The sequence below is a fragment of the Takifugu flavidus genome, chromosome 5, assembly GCF_003711565.1.
Source record: "Takifugu flavidus isolate HTHZ2018 chromosome 5, ASM371156v2, whole genome shotgun sequence".
In the NCBI taxonomy this organism is placed as follows: domain Eukaryota; kingdom Metazoa; phylum Chordata; class Actinopteri; order Tetraodontiformes; family Tetraodontidae; genus Takifugu; species Takifugu flavidus.
In genome coordinates this window covers 10,871,478-10,886,472 of record NC_079524.1, presented here as the reverse complement: position 1 = coordinate 10,886,472, position 14,995 = coordinate 10,871,478, and the positions used below count along the sequence as shown (strand labels likewise).

At 49.5% G+C, this 14,995-nt stretch overlaps 1 protein-coding gene and 1 long non-coding RNA gene across 5 annotated transcripts in view; one reads left to right on the top strand and one right to left on the bottom strand.

Moving 5' to 3' along the window:
- sema4c (sema domain, immunoglobulin domain (Ig), transmembrane domain (TM) and short cytoplasmic domain, (semaphorin) 4C) overlaps positions 1–14,995 on the top strand; it is a 58,560-nt gene that overhangs the window by 19,242 nt on the left and 24,323 nt on the right. For 2 of the 4 annotated variants that reach the window (XM_057033089.1, XM_057033086.1), the window contains exons 2-3: positions 370–512; positions 11,024–11,203. In XM_057033089.1, coding sequence (XP_056889069.1) covers positions 11,092–11,203 — 112 coding nt within the window. In that variant the 5' untranslated portion in view covers positions 370–512; positions 11,024–11,091. Of the gene's footprint in view, positions 1–369; positions 513–817; positions 1,001–11,023; positions 11,204–14,995 lie in introns of those variants that run through there. The other 2 variants (XM_057033088.1, XM_057033087.1) reach the window with 2 other exon arrangements.
- Positions 12,438–13,454, bottom strand: LOC130525864 (uncharacterized). The gene is made up of 2 exons (XR_008950606.1): positions 13,052–13,454; positions 12,438–12,871 (listed from the first exon to the last, which is right to left on the bottom strand). It is a non-coding gene; the product is annotated as an uncharacterized LOC130525864 (long non-coding RNA).

Genomic DNA, 14,995 nt, shown 5'->3' with positions numbered 1-14,995 from the left:
CCCTCGGCGATCGCGCCGTGATTACTCCACTGATGGCGACATGAATCTTAGCCTCCGCGCGCGGCTGACATGTAGCGATGCGATGGTCGGTGTGAATGTGAGTCCTGAGGGTTCGGGTGGATCTGAGGCATAAAATCACGGTATTGCCCAAAGCTGGTCTGGATATGAGCCTGTCCTGTGAAAGATCAGGTCACGTAGCAACCAAATCATTCATATTCCATGCAAACAAAGGCGGAGCCGCGTCCTTTGATGCAGCCTATCAAAATGGGAGGACATAGATTGTTTGAAAGTCAAAAATGCTCATATGATAGTAAAAAATGCATGGCTGACCTCCTCTTCCTCTTCTTCTCCTGTTCTTTCCTCTTCCAGGCAAATATGACCTTCATCTGAGTCAAGTGTCTCTAATCAACATTCAAAAAGAAGACAAGCATCCAAAACAAGCAGGGGGGAAAAAGGAGGAAGATTAAGAAGACACAGCCCAAGAGACGTGTGAGGGAGGAGGAAAAGAGCAAGTAAGGAGATATAAACACAACAAAGGGAGGAGAAGACAAACGCAGTGGCGTCTTCTTCTCTTCCCTTCCTCAGCAAGAACAACAGTAAATGAGAGGAGGACTACAGAGGAAAGTAGGGGGGATGGGAGGGAGTGTAAACTGAGTAGAGAATCAAAAGAAATAAAGTGAAAATAGGAAACAAAAAGAGAAGCGGGGAGGGAGGGCGGCTGATGGCGCTTTTTTAAAGCTGGGTGTAAAAATTACTGGCATTTATGGGTTTGTATCAGGGAGAAATTATTCATAAGGGAGAGAAAAAACAAGAGCAGACGGAAGCAATGGATGAGGAGACTCTCATTAAAACCCCTCTCAAATGTGGCTGGCAGCTGACAATTCCTACTCTTTAGTGACCTTTTTTATCTTTCGCGGCACAAAGGCTCATTCGCCACTGCTCAAGACTCCCGACACGACCGGATTCATCTGGTCCTGACGTTTCTTCCAGAGATTTACAGGTGAATCTCTCTTTAGATCTTTACATGATTGACGGCTGACTCCAGATTGCCCTTCTCTGGCCCCGCCCACTCTGCTCTGATTGGTTGCCCTTGAATGCTAATGAGATTTGACATGTGTCTTCTTTATTGTTAGAATTATGAAGTTGTAACTTTATTTATAGGCCAACATGTGTTCCGTGATAATTCAGAATTTGTTGTCAGCAATTTCTTTTTTTTCTTTTTTGTTACACCAAAACATCGTATTGTTGCATCTGGGTGCATCTGGACAAAGGGGGGAAACATTGTGGTATCCTCTGCTGAGTTATGGCTTAGTTAGCCGGCCTCTTGGCCATGAAAACGCATTACCTCCAGAGCAGTGATACGATTCTTGTAGTTGGGCAGATGGAAAATAGTTCCTGCAGCTCACAACAAGGTCTGTGGATTACTCTCAGTAACTGGGTCAGGATTTCTGGAGAGAGGCAGACTGTTGCTGCCGGCTTTCTCAAATGTATTTTTGGTGCAGCGAACTCTGCGAGATGTAAACAGGCGCACGCACACACCGGTGACAACAGTGACCAACACACACACACACACACACACACGTACATCCTCCACACATTTTTATCCTTCAATCACAATGCAATCTTCCCTTCCTGGGTTGAAAGTTCTCCATTACTCTCCTTTCGTCTCCACCTCTCCATCAGTTTGTCTCAGCCTGTGTTTATCTCAGAGAGAATATTAGTTGCCGATCATAAAGAACGTTTTATGACAGGGTGCCACGGCAGCCGCAGGATGTCTGTGGGGGAGGTGGGGGGGGGGGAATGACAGCAGAGTGACAGGAGGAAGGTGAGGAGAGGGAAAATAAAGACAAATTATAGTGGAGGTGGTGTACCAGAGCGGCGCGACAGGTGTCATGTGTGCTATTACATGCCCTAATAGACGCCCGTGCAGTCGCTGTGAAGCACAGCACGAACGCGCACAGCAGAAAACACGTAAAAACGCACCTGACACAGGCGTGAACTTTGAGGGCCCAGCCGAGTCTGAGGCTGCGGGTGATCTTTGGAAAACTAACAAAGGATAAAATAAAATACACACATGCACACGCCTGCACACACCCGCGCGCTCACAGGCATCCCAGTGGTCACTCTGATGAGCGTGGATCCTGCATTCCTCTGTCCTCATCTCTTTCCTAGCAGGAGCAGTCACTCAATCGATCGCAGCTTATCTTCCCGTAAACCTGGACCTCTCTTCTCCGCTCCTCACCTCTCTGCCCCCCCCCCACCCCACCCCCCCATTGCTATCGATCAACCCGCGTGTCCAACAAAGTCGAGTGCGGCTCAGTCGGTTAATGTGGTGCCAGGCTGGAGGCGCCCCGCCCGCGCTCTCCGTATCACCTTTCCCTGTTAATGGGTCCAATCAGGCTCTAATAGACCCCTGACTCGGCCGCGCTTCTCTTAACTTTCACGTCTCACTTCCGCGCGTCCCCCAGCCCCCCCCCCCCCCCCCCCCCCCCCCCCCGCCGCTGCCAGCTGCATTTTTCATCAGATCACAGATGATTTCGCTAACTGATCCCGCTGCTGTGGTTGGCAGATTTAGTCGGCCCTGAGTCGGTCCAGTGAAGGATTTGCTTCTGCTGAGTGTGCACACACGTCTTCAGAAATGTCCCGCGGCGCATTTTCTTCTGCAGTAATGCACATTCATTCCTGGGAGCTGCCCAGAATGACCACAATCTGCTAATTTTGGCCACTGGGACCTGCCCACTGCCAGAAACTGTAGTCTTTCATTGTCTGCAGAGTTCTCTGAGTCGCTGAGCACATTGATTGGAGCTGGGTTAAGTGCCTTGCTCATGGGCACGTTTAGTGTGGCCAGTTGTTCCATCGAGGGTAAAATGGATCTCACGCTTTCATTCGTATTTGGAAACACGTGAATGTAAGCTAACGCTTTGTCCCCACCCTTGGCTCAGGACCCTTTTCACTCGCACGGCAGAAGCCGGGAATCCCGCATTTACGGGGTGCATCCGAACGCAACACAGCATCCTCTCCCCTACAGATCTGTTGGATCACATCTGTAATTTCAGATTCTTGATTCTTCTCAAGCTCTCAGTTCTTTGTTACAAACTAGGAACTGTAGTTGGTTAAATTTAACCAGGAGTGATCACCAACTTAGTGATGGATCCCTCCTGGGACCAGGAGAGATGCCCCTCCCAAAACCTCTCTGACCTTTGTTATTAGCACCACGCTCGCTCCTGTCTCCCATCTCTCCAGCTCACTCTTCTATCGGCTATCATTCGCTTCATCTCTCCGTCCGTGTTACCCCCACTCACACCTGCCTGACACTGAGGTGTGTGAGCCTCTTCTGTAGGAGTCCAGCTAGGTGTGACCTTTCTGCCCCCCTGGCACCTCACCGGGATCCACAGCCCGGGGCTCTGCATGAACTCCTGAACTCTTCCAGAAGCAAAAAAAGAGCTCAAAGAGGCGAGCTGAGGAGGGAGGAGAGCAGGGAGAGTGGGAGGCAGAGTGAGAGAATGCTACTGGACAATTAGCCTCCCTAGGAGCGTGGTGGGCGGCCTCCCCAAGCCAGCGCACGAAGCCGGCGCTTCAGAATGCCGAAGGAATCTAAAGTGATGGGGATTTAGTGCATGTGTGGGTGCGCGTGGATTGTTTTGCATTCATGCACCCAGTGGTTGTTGTTTCCAAATGAGGCAGCGGCGTCGGCCGCCCGCAGGCATCAATATGACCACGTCTATTGTTGGGAGACGATTTCGCCGCTAAACGGTCGAGCTGCGAGTCGTTTTTAATGAGCTTTGAAACGCAACAGAGAAAGTCTGTCAGGCCTGTCAGAGTCCAGCCGGAGGGGATGAGGGGCGTATTTACTGGAGTGATTTTATTAGCTCGCCAGCGTGCCAGCAGCAGATTGCAGGACGTTTGTGTTGGACACGTGACACAGATTTTACCTGCGTGCAAAGTCCACGTGTGAGCATGTGGGCGTGACCGTCCATAGGCAGCAAAACTGGCTGCGTGTCCATCTGCGTGTCGCCCTGAGCAAAGCGGATCGACCTTTCAATACGCAGCGATTACGAGTTCCTGCGTGTACACTTGTGCAAGCGCATCGATGACTAATCAGAGCGCTGCGTAGGGAGGTCACCAAAGGTCGGCACAGGCTGGGAAAACTGGAGACACAAGTAAAGTGTGGCGAAAGAATCTTCCTGGACCGTTGAGCTCCCGCTGAGGGAATCGGACGCACATCGTCCAACATGGGCTTCGCAGCAGCGTTCTAGATGCTAACTGATTTTTCCACAGGAAAGAATGTAGTATAGATCTGGGATGGGGGGGTGAGTCACATGCCCAGTTGAAATTATTGGCGATCCAACCTTGGTCATGATGATAGGGTGTCATGCTTCTGATGCCAGCCAGATGTGAGCAGCCTTTACGGGACGGACCATAATGGACAGATTGGTGAAGCTGTGACCTCACAAATGTCACATTGGGCACTAGCAGGCGGCGATTTAATGTTCGTCGCGGCAAATCTCCTCAAAAGCTTGCAGCCGATGGGCACCTTTGACCTCTGACCTAACAGGCCCTGGGTCAAGTGAGAAACCCTCTAAACCAAACTAGTGATTTTCCTCTTGTGCTCAGCAGAACTGTGATGACGGCCGCAAACACATTTAATTCAGACAAAACTCAAATATTGTGAACACTGTGTTAGCAAACACTTTCCCGCGTGCACGCACGGGGCGCCATTAGCATTTATTTGGAACGGTGCTCTCCCAGAATGCACTCTGCTTTGATTTCCTGTGTATCTGCCCCTTTAGATGTCAAATGATCCACTCCATGTACCAGCTGCTCGCTCGTTTTGGCTGCCTGCTGTTTGGTGCTGGGCAGGGAGTGTACAGTAGGCTCACCCGAGCGTTTCCATGGAGAAACAGCTGCCTGCTGTGGTGGCGAGGTTGATGAGGGGTGAACTGGAAGCACAACATCCATCTGGATGATCTGATCAGACCAGTCTCGCCCAAAGGCGCTCAAAAATACTCCAAATTGATCTGTACGTTCTGGGATCTCCCTCTCAAAAGGTTGGTGAAGGGATTCAAAATGAAGATTTGGTTGTTCTTGTATTGAGATTAGTAAAATGTTGGCGGCGTTTTTCACTGAATTGCCAGTTTGTGTCAACGAAAACTGAAAATAGTGCCTAAAATTCTGGTTGGAAAAAAGGCTCGAATCAGTCCAACTGTGGAACCATTGTTGAAGCAGAGATCAATGAAATATCCCGACGCCCACTCCCCAAATGTTTGAAATAAGATCTGGCTGCGCCCACACTCACGGAGCAGGAGCACAGATGGTCGCGCCGTCGATTAGCTGGACATAAGTCTCTCCTGGTTCCGTCCTACCCGCTCCTCCTCCTCCGCTGTCGTCCTCTTCGGGCCCAAGCAGGTGTTTGGCCCGCAGTCAGAGTCCAAAACAGATCCATTTCATCTGTAATCAGCTGGAGCCCCTGGCAGCGAAGGAAGAGATCAGCGCTCCATCAAAGGATCATGAGCCGGCCACGCCCGACCGGCCGCCCGTGACGTGGACAAGACGACGGAGGGAACGGGGGTGGGTGGGGGGGGGGCAAGCGAGAGTTGAAAGGAGAGATGATGGAGTGAGGACAGCCGGACAAGTCTCCCGGGGGAGGGACATGAAAGAAGAGGGTGCTCAGAGGGGAGGCTGAGATGTTACACCACAAGTGCTCATGGGAAATCTGAGCGTTATTATTATTCCAGTTTGACATTTTTATTAAACAGGGGGTTGGTGAAAAGCCAGAGCTTTTCCGCTCCAGTCTGAGGTGGTCGGGATGGGAAATCAGTGGAAGGCGAAAGATTCTCCACTCCATAACGCTGAACAACTGGTTAGCAAATCATTAATTACCTGCAGGTATCGGGAATCATACGCCCAGGTGTGCGAGATCAATGGGCGGCGTGCAGGTATTGATGGTTGGGAGGGGAGGGCTCCCGACGCTCTTTACCGCATGTTTACCGAGCCTTTTATAAGGGCCGCTACAGCAGTATCAAATGGTTATGCCGTCGCGTCGCTTTTCCATATTTAAACGTTCATTCAGCAGAGAGAATACAGCGGATCAAACCGCTCTTTGATTACCGAGCTTTCATCTGTGCCAGCCCAACATATGCCGCAGCCTGCCGGCACGTCGCTCACGCACGATGCCAGAAAAACACACACACACACAAACACACACACACACACTCAGCTGAGAGTCTTTGTACTTAAATCAGGAAATGTGCGTTTGTTTATGAGTCTGCATGGTTTGAAGTAATATCATGCATGGGTGAGTCTGCAGCTAAGTGATTGCATTAGCTGGTGGATCTGTAAATATGCGCGTGAAGACGCTTTGCTGACCAGCTCGGGCTAAAGAGCCGTGGCGTGCGTGTGTGCGCGTGTGTGCGTGCGTGTGCCTGTTTTCTTGCACTCGCTCGCACACTCTAGAGTAACTGCATCTGCTCCATTAGCATGAAAGCACCAAACGGCCGTATTCCCTTCATCTGTCTTGTTGCTGTAAGGGCAGACGTGGTTCTCCGGAGTTTCCTGAACGCCGACACAAATAAATCCCGAGGTCCTTGTTGATTTCACCCACCAGTGGTGGATTTACCGTATTTGGGGGCAGGGGGGCAGGCCGGCGCCCTGGTCTAGGGTAACATTCATCCTATTTTATTCCCTGGAAAACGGTATCCTGGAGGGTTATTAGCATTTCCTAGAAGGCACTTTTCATCCGCTCTGAAAGAATCCTTTTGTAGATGGCTCTTTATCGCATTTGTCCAATGGAAGGACATCTGGGGGCTACTTTCATTTTATTCAGGCATGTTTGAAGGTGCTTTATCTTTTTTTGTACACATGAAGGACACAGGAGACAGTATATATCTGCTATATGTGTTCTACGCAGTCAAACGTCATCCTCAGAGGGGTTTTATCTTCTGACAGCTTACATGGAGGGTTTTTTTTTAGTTTCAGTCAATGGAAGGAGTTCCAGAGGATGGATTTGGTTTATTTTTTGTGTATTTTGATAAAGCTGTCAATCAGCCTGTGCGCTCGCTGAAATCAACACAACACAACCTTCTTTATGTGGGTTTTCAGAGTTGTTACATTTGTTGTCTGAGAGCTTTAAAGCTGTAAAAATGCCATCTGAATAGATGAAATGATGGGCCGACACGTCCTCTTCCGATGCCCTCGAGTGGGTTCAATTGCTGCTAAAGATTCTTTTGGACCTGACTCAGGAAGTATCGCTATCGAGTGCGTGCTGCAGTGACAGCCAATCAAATGCTAATTTATTATTTTTTTTAATAAAACATGTCCTCTGTTGCCCTCACCGCTGCTGAAACACCATATTTTCCAAACCATATTTTCCATCTCACAACAGAGTGAGAAGAGTCTAATTGAGTTTAATTCTCCTCTATCTCACGATGAGGCTCCGCTCTGCATCTGTGCTGCTCTGAGATAGCGGCGCAGTTTTAAAATGCTGGACTCGTACGAGTGCTGATCATCCTTAAATTTAGTGAACAGCTGTTGGCTAAATGCTAACAGCCCCATGGAAGAGCTGTTAGCCTTTAGCTTTAGATTCAGGTTTCGTAATTCTTAAAGCATTTAAAGGTGTTAGAGGTGTTTGTAATGAGTCCATAGAAGTGGTTTTATAATTTTATTATGGAATGATCCTGACGTGTCCCCAGGATAGATGACAACAAAAGGTTATTCTTTTCTGATTCTCTATTCTGTTGTGGCTTTCCAATCCAGGCCCGATCAGATTTTTCCAAATAATCCAAAGCCTAGCGTCTCCCACTGTCTGTACTTCTGCTCAAAGAGGAGGAAATGCAGCGTGAATGTCCAGGAGCTGCTCTTGTGCCTCCGTCCACAGTGTGTGAAATCGTTTGATGCAGCTCTTCTATTTAGCCAAACCATTTTTCGTGTGTGTGTGTGTGTGAGAGAGAGAGAGAGAGAGAGAGAGACTTTACGCTTGTGTGTTTTTGTGTGACTCTAATGACCCTGGAGCTGTAAAAGGTGGAGGGAAATGGGTGGGTTGGATGGACGGAAGGAAGGAAGGAAGGAAGGAAGCTGACGGTAGCCTCTGTGTTTGTTTTGTGAAGGGGGAGGTGAAGGGTGGGGGCTGTTCTTTAGTTCATCTGCCCATAAGTGTGTGTAGGCCACGGGGCACTTACGGGTTAATGGACATTAAGTCTGTCCCGGTGTGATAGTCGGAGCAGGGGCCCGGAGGGTGACACTCGCTGGCTCGCTGAAACACACAATAGGGTCAGAGGTCAGGGCCAGAAGTCACGCAGTGCACGGAAAGACGAGCAATCATCTGTGTGTGCGTGTGTGTGTGTCGGAAATGAAGGGCAGGCAGAGGACAATGGAAAACACGGATGTACAGCTGTGAAGAAAATAGGACAGAGTTCCGGGGGGGGGGGGGGGGGGGGGGGGTTCTGTGAAGGCCCTCTGTGCTCCCCTGAGCTCCAGTGATGCGTACGGGCCCGAGGAAAGGTGAAGGTGTCATATTCTCCATCAGTCGATTTGTTAAAATGGAATTTTGCAACCACGTTGTCCCAATTCAGGCTGGGCCAGTGGACGATAGTGGACATCTCGCAGGAGCTCCCACCCTCGCCAGAACGTGCGGCGTGTGTTTTAATGAGCCCTCCGTTGTGGAGCGTCGGCAGATATTATTAGGCTGCTGTGTCGCAGCTCATTAGCTAAACCAGGCTCAGCAACATCACCGGCGGCTAATAGAAGATTCGATGGCGCCTGCAGAGTTACGGACACCGCCGGTCCTTAAAAAGAACCTTGGCGAGACGGGAAATTCAATTTGGTCACCGGGGGAGAGGACGAGGCCGCCTCGCGCCTGTTACGCCACTGGGAAGGACCATACGAGTTTTAAAAAAATTAAACAAGTTGTCCTACAGCAGCATTCATCAGGATTTATTGCGCAATTTTCACAGCAGTTGAACACACCAGTAAATAGAAAACAGAAGAGCAGCTCGCTTATCTGCTGTTTGATTGTTGTTGTTCTATGAAGGGAGGCGCAATTCTCTATATGGGTGTAGCAGAAGCCCTGAGCTACACGCTATTAGCTAGCAGCCTGGTGGAGTGTTGGGTGATGGGGGACAGATTTAGGATGAAGGAGTGTTGATTTAATCGGAATATAGACACGTTTATTGAACACGTGTTTCGCTCATTTTGAACATCTATTTTATTGACTATTGACAGACGGGGGGAGAGAAACAATGAAGAGATGGATAAAAGCAAACAGCAAAGGAATGTCTTGATTTCTTTTTAATCCTTGACTGTGTCTTTCTTCCAAAAGCTCTGGATCTGTAGTGTTTTCACTCTGCCGCTTTATTTAATCCGCCCTTCAGGATGCCCACTCCTCTCCGGTACCGAAGAGCTGTTGAAGGATTGAAGGTGGTGGGGGGGGGGGAGGGTGGGGGTGTCAAAATTGCTCCCCCTGCACACATGTTTATTCCTTCTCCATTCCTCCCCCTCCTCATCCCTTCATTCCTCGCTCCGTCTCAATCTCGGAGCCCCGCGTCTTTGGCCCGGCCTGGCCCCCATCATCGATCCAATAAAAGCCAGCCGGCGGTTCCAGCAGCTTTGGCAGACGCGCTGTTTAAGCGCGCATGTTGAGCGGCAGCACGGTCGGCCCTCAGACGGAGGGCGGAGGAGGCCCGGTGGATTTGCCCCCACGTTCTCCTGCTTTTCTGCTCGAAAGCGCGATCGATAACAGGCGCATCAGCCGGCCGCGGGCGCGCAAACACGCGCGCGTCTTCGAATCTCAAACCCAAATGCGCAGTTTAATATTCAGCTGCAAGTGGGAGACGCGAGGAGACTTCAGCATTTGCGTGGAGGAATGTGGGTTGGCTTTGTTCGCTCCAACGTTCCTGCTCGTGAACGGTTCCGGGAGGATATCTGCTCCTCCGGAATCTTCTCTCCACTCTGCAGCTCTGTGGTACATTTCTGGTTTTCATTCTCTTGCAAGAAACAAACTAAGGTTGAATTCACAGGCGTTGATTAGACGTGAGGCCGAGATTTTACAGCTCAGAACACTACAGGCCCCAATGTTTGCACGTCGGTCGTGCATAGATTGGTCTTTATGGTGTTTACTGACAGATAAATGGAAATCCACAGTTTCTCATTGCTAATGCTGTCATTTCACCTGCGATTAAGCCAATCAGCATGTTGATGTTGCATCCTCCAGCGTAAAAGCATAACATATAAAAACAGACGGCTTTGCAGAGAAATGGATCTGATTGGGGATGTATGGAGACGACTCATTAGAGAAGCTTTTGATGAGTCGTGTCGGTGGGAACGCGACGTCCTCGGCCTGTTTTCCTCACCTGCAGCTCCAGAACTGGCCCCTCTACGGTATTGAGCCATCATGCTGCTCTGTGCATTCGTGAGATTTAAAGCAGTTCATTTATTGGATTGTCCTCGCTTGCACGTTCTCTCCCCAACACATTGATGTTTGATGCGTTGCCAGCGCCAATTAACTTTGATAAATCTGCCCCAGTTTTAATATACAGCTGCTGAATGAGCTGGACCCGAGGACGGAGATAAGCCGTTTCTGAGCTTTTTCAGGGGGCGATAGCTGGATAATCGCTCAGAGTGAGACAAACAAGGGGGGGGGGGGGGGGGGGCTTTCCTGTAGAACTAACCCCACCACCGCTCGGGCCAGAAGTCATTAAAATGTTTGATTTGTTTCCGCTGGCAGCCGCGCGCTCGCACGCAGGCGTACGCGCTGATTGCGCTTCTGTCCTTGCTGGCTCTAATTATTTGCATAACTCATTTCTGTTTTACGTTATTGTAGGCTTTGATAACCATGTTCAATTTTATGGTCTGTGTTCGTGGGTGTGAGGGATGCATCTATCAGCGTGGCCCCAATGTGTGGGGTTTTTATGAAAAATGCACGAGTGGCTGTTGCTCTTGTGACAGAAGTGCTTCTGATGAACAGAGGGGCCGATGAGGAGAGTGAATTCCCGCTTCCTGCAGATGTGTTGATTTTTCCCTCCCTCCGCAGGCTGCCAGCCGCAGAGCTGCTCTGCCAAACTGCTGATTGATCCCCAGATCCGCCGCTCGATTCCTGGGATGGCAGCCGTGGGCGGGAGCACTGCCCTGCTTCTGGTCTTACTGGTTGGATGGGGGAGGTCGCTGGCGTTCAACTGGAATCCGGTCCCGCGCAAGACGGTTCAATACCACGGTAAGTTAGGGAGGGAGGGGGGAGGGGGGGGGGGGGGTTGCTGAGATGATGCATGCTAAATGACCCAGTGATGAATGAGTGATACTGTTGTCATACTCTTCCTCTTTGGTAAGCATAATTGCATCAAGAAGCCACAAAAACAGTTGCAGATTGTAGCTATTGCCTCCATATGGGGCTTAGCAACTCAAGCTTGCTAGCTTGGTTGCTACCGGGACATCAAATTCAGACTGTTTATTCATAACTACCCATTAAACCCTCAACCTGTCTGGCTTTAGAGCAGCTCAAACTGCTGTTTTACTGTGGAAAAGTTTACTCTCTGGTGGGAAAAACACAGGACGTGATGCAACTGTGGCGCTTCCTGCCCACCAGAGCGGCAGAGTTGCATGCCCTAACCGGACCCTGGTCCGTCCTCGCACGCCTGAGCGCAATCAGGACGGTCTGTGGTCAATTTCTCATGCGAGGGTGTCATCAAAATAGAACTTGGCACAAAACAGTTCCGCATCTTGTCATCAGACCCACGAGACCCAAAATTGGATTTTATGAACTGGTGGAATCCTTCAAGTTGGGCTCTTATTGAATTATCTGTTCATACATTTCACACAAAACCAATAAAAGTGAAAATGAGCCTCAATCAGGGAGGATTTCTCATAACGCCAATGATGGATTATGTTTTTTTCCTCCTAAGCACACTGACATTGACTCTCGCCTAAACAAAGCCCAATCCTTGGAGTTCTGCTGGATTTCTGCCTTTTATCTCGGCCCATCCTCCACAGCCGGGTCACGCTGCAAATGCAGAGAAACCGTTTTTAAATCCGTCGCATTTCTGTGTTCTTTCTCTGGAGGATTAAGGAAATCTTTAAGTGAGAACGGCGTATTTTCTCACCTGTCTGTGCAATATATTCCCCCTTTCTTTCCTTATCATTCTCCCTCTCTCAATGTCTTTCCCCATTATCCCCCTTTTTTCTTCTTTATGTGCTGTTGCTCCTGGTGGGAGCTCAAAGGCTCTTATGGCTGTTTCACAAAGAAACCCTGATTTTGGGCGCCGCTGAGTAGAAAAGGCTCTCAATGACGGCGACGGCGATTCTGAGGGTTCTTCAGAAAATGCCTTCTCATGCTGCTGTCTCCCTGCAGCTCCTTTCTTCTCCTACATAGACCTCCTTCTGTGCAGTGTTGTCCTAAAATGACTTTAAGCTAAAGCTAAAAACGTTCCCTTCAAGTTCTGAAAGTCTTCAAATGCTTTTACTTCAGGTTGAAGGTTTATTATTGTGGACAAGCGAAATAGCAAGATCTCCAAATCTTTTTTTTCCCAAAACACATGAAAGGATTTCGAAAAAACATCAAAGCAATCTCTTGTTTTTGCACAATTTTTGCTTTGTTCTGTTAAAATTTCTGCTATTAAATATCATAATAATTTTAAAAATGTATTGTGGAAGTTCGATTTAGACTTTAAGTAATTCAATATTCAACATTTTAGAGCTTTTAGAGGCAACAAAACAAAAAACACATCCAAAATGAATGTGAATGAGCGTATATTCCAAGTTTTCCTGCATCCTGTTGCCTTTTGAGCGGATCCGAACCAGAGAGGAGTGCACGCGCAGTCTGACGACAACCAACAACCCGCCGCAGAGACGCTGCAGGACGGGCAAACAGCTGCACAACACGTGGCATCTGAAAAACACGCATGTAAAATGATCTCATTCTCGGTATTTTCTCCCCAAAATAGAGCCGAATAAATCTGCCTGGGGAGGCCAGATAACAGCCTCCCCCGCGGGTGCAGCGCTCCCTTTCCTCTATAAACTAAGAGCCTTGTCATGGTTTGTGAGAGATGGCGTATCGCCGCTGTCATACCTGATTCCAGTGTGGCGCTTGAGTGTGGGAAGATTCCTGACGCAAATTGATTTGCATTGGAAACAAGTGGTATTATCTGGCCCGTTGACGGTTTCCTCCACTTGGTTAGAGAGAAAAATTAGATTTTCAGGCTCAATATCGGGTTAAATGACTTATATGGATGGCTTCTTGCTACAGTGCTGAGGAGGATATGAGAAGGGAGAAGAAATGGAAAAACAAAGCTGCTGAAAAAGCGGGGCGGGGAGATTGAAGGGGGAAAATGGGGAGAGGGAGAGAGGAGATATATAATGGAAAAAAGAGAGAGAGAAGGTAGAGCGACATGAAGGAGTGTGGCTGAGAGAGGCCAGTCACTAACTGCCCTAAAAGGACAGAACGTAGCTTCAGAGAAGGAATATACACACTCTTGCCACGTGTGTGTGTGTGTGTGTGTGTGTGTGAGGGGGGGCAGAGAGAGAGAGAGAGAGTGTGTGTGTCTATCTGTCTATCTAATCCCCCTTTGTTTATTTGTGTGTGCGCACTGCTTAGGCTGGCAGTCTGAGGGATTTAGAGCTCCAGGCAGTGCACTAGGTGTGTGTGTGTGTGTCTGTGTGTGCGTGTGTGTGTGCAGCAGAGAATGGGGGGTTATGTTGGGGCAGAGATGGTTGAGGAGATAATATTATCCCGCCCAGCACCAGTGCCACCACCCTCACCAGGCAATTACAGGAGGCCGCAGAGGAAGAAGGTGTGCGTGTGTGTGTGTGTGTGTGTGTCTTTTTTCATTTCTTAGAGCCACATGTTGACATGGTAGCGTTTGGCTGCTGTTTCTCACCAGCTGTTCGCGTCTACAGCCGCCATGAAAAGCGTAAATTGCTGCTAATCCAACGTTTAACGTGCGGCGTGCAACAAGCGCTCCGCCCGTCCTTCCTGCTCGCACATCGGTCCTCGTTCCTTTTTCCCTTTTATTGAGCCTATATTTCATATTTATGGACAAATGTTCCGTCTGCAGCCTGCGCTCAAAGTTTCCGTCCATACATTGAGAAGACCGATGCCGTTATGTTCAGGGAATAAGTGGAGGTTACGGCTGAGGGGGTGGGGCTGCCATCCCTCCACCGAAAGGTCAGTGGTTTGATCCCCGGCCCATAATTACCAGAGTGTCCTTGAGCAAGATAATGTATCTACTGCAGAGGAGCAGGTGCAGGTTAGCCACAGTCCTCAGTCTGATACTTGGATCGCTCCACAGGCGGCTAGCATGTAGGTGCTGTATGTTATCGTGTAAGTTCAGTTGGTTTAAGTTAAAGCTGCCTTCCTCTCCTGTCACGGCGCGCCGCAGTAAACAGGAAGCGGGGGGGTGGGCTCCTTTTGTTTACTGAAAATGTCACTCTTTGCATCAAGTGACGGGAAGGTGGAGCTGCTCCAGAGATGCGCAAGCCCAGATCAGAGCGGGAACACGGCTGTCTGAAATCAAACGGCGCCCAGGTTTGCGCCTGCTCGGCGAACGGGGGAGGGATGAAAAGTGGCGGCGTGGATGCGTCTCCGCGTGGCTGACTGTTTAAATAGATCCGAGCAAGTGTCGTCTTCTCAAACCGTCTCTTTGGTCGCATTCAAACGCAGAGAAAAGCCCGGCTCAACCCTGCGGTCCTCCTCAATGACAGAGGCCAGGCGGCCAGAAGTGTAACAAAACCCAGCCGCCACGGTTAAAAAGGGAGGAATAAAGGAGAGGAGAGAACGGCCGGGGGAGGGGGAGATGAGCGGAAGAGTCCTCCGATACTTGATATCAGGGTTTGAAGATCTAGAGCGCTTTGATGCGGCAGATGAGACGGCATCTTTATGGAAAAGCAAGTGGTTGCCTCTTCATCGTGAAAGAAAGGACAGAAAACAAACCGGAGAGCGGAATAAAGGGGCCGGCGCCGTGACCTCCAGAACCTCTCAACCTTTCTCCTCTGTTTTCCAGCCCTATGTTCCCTC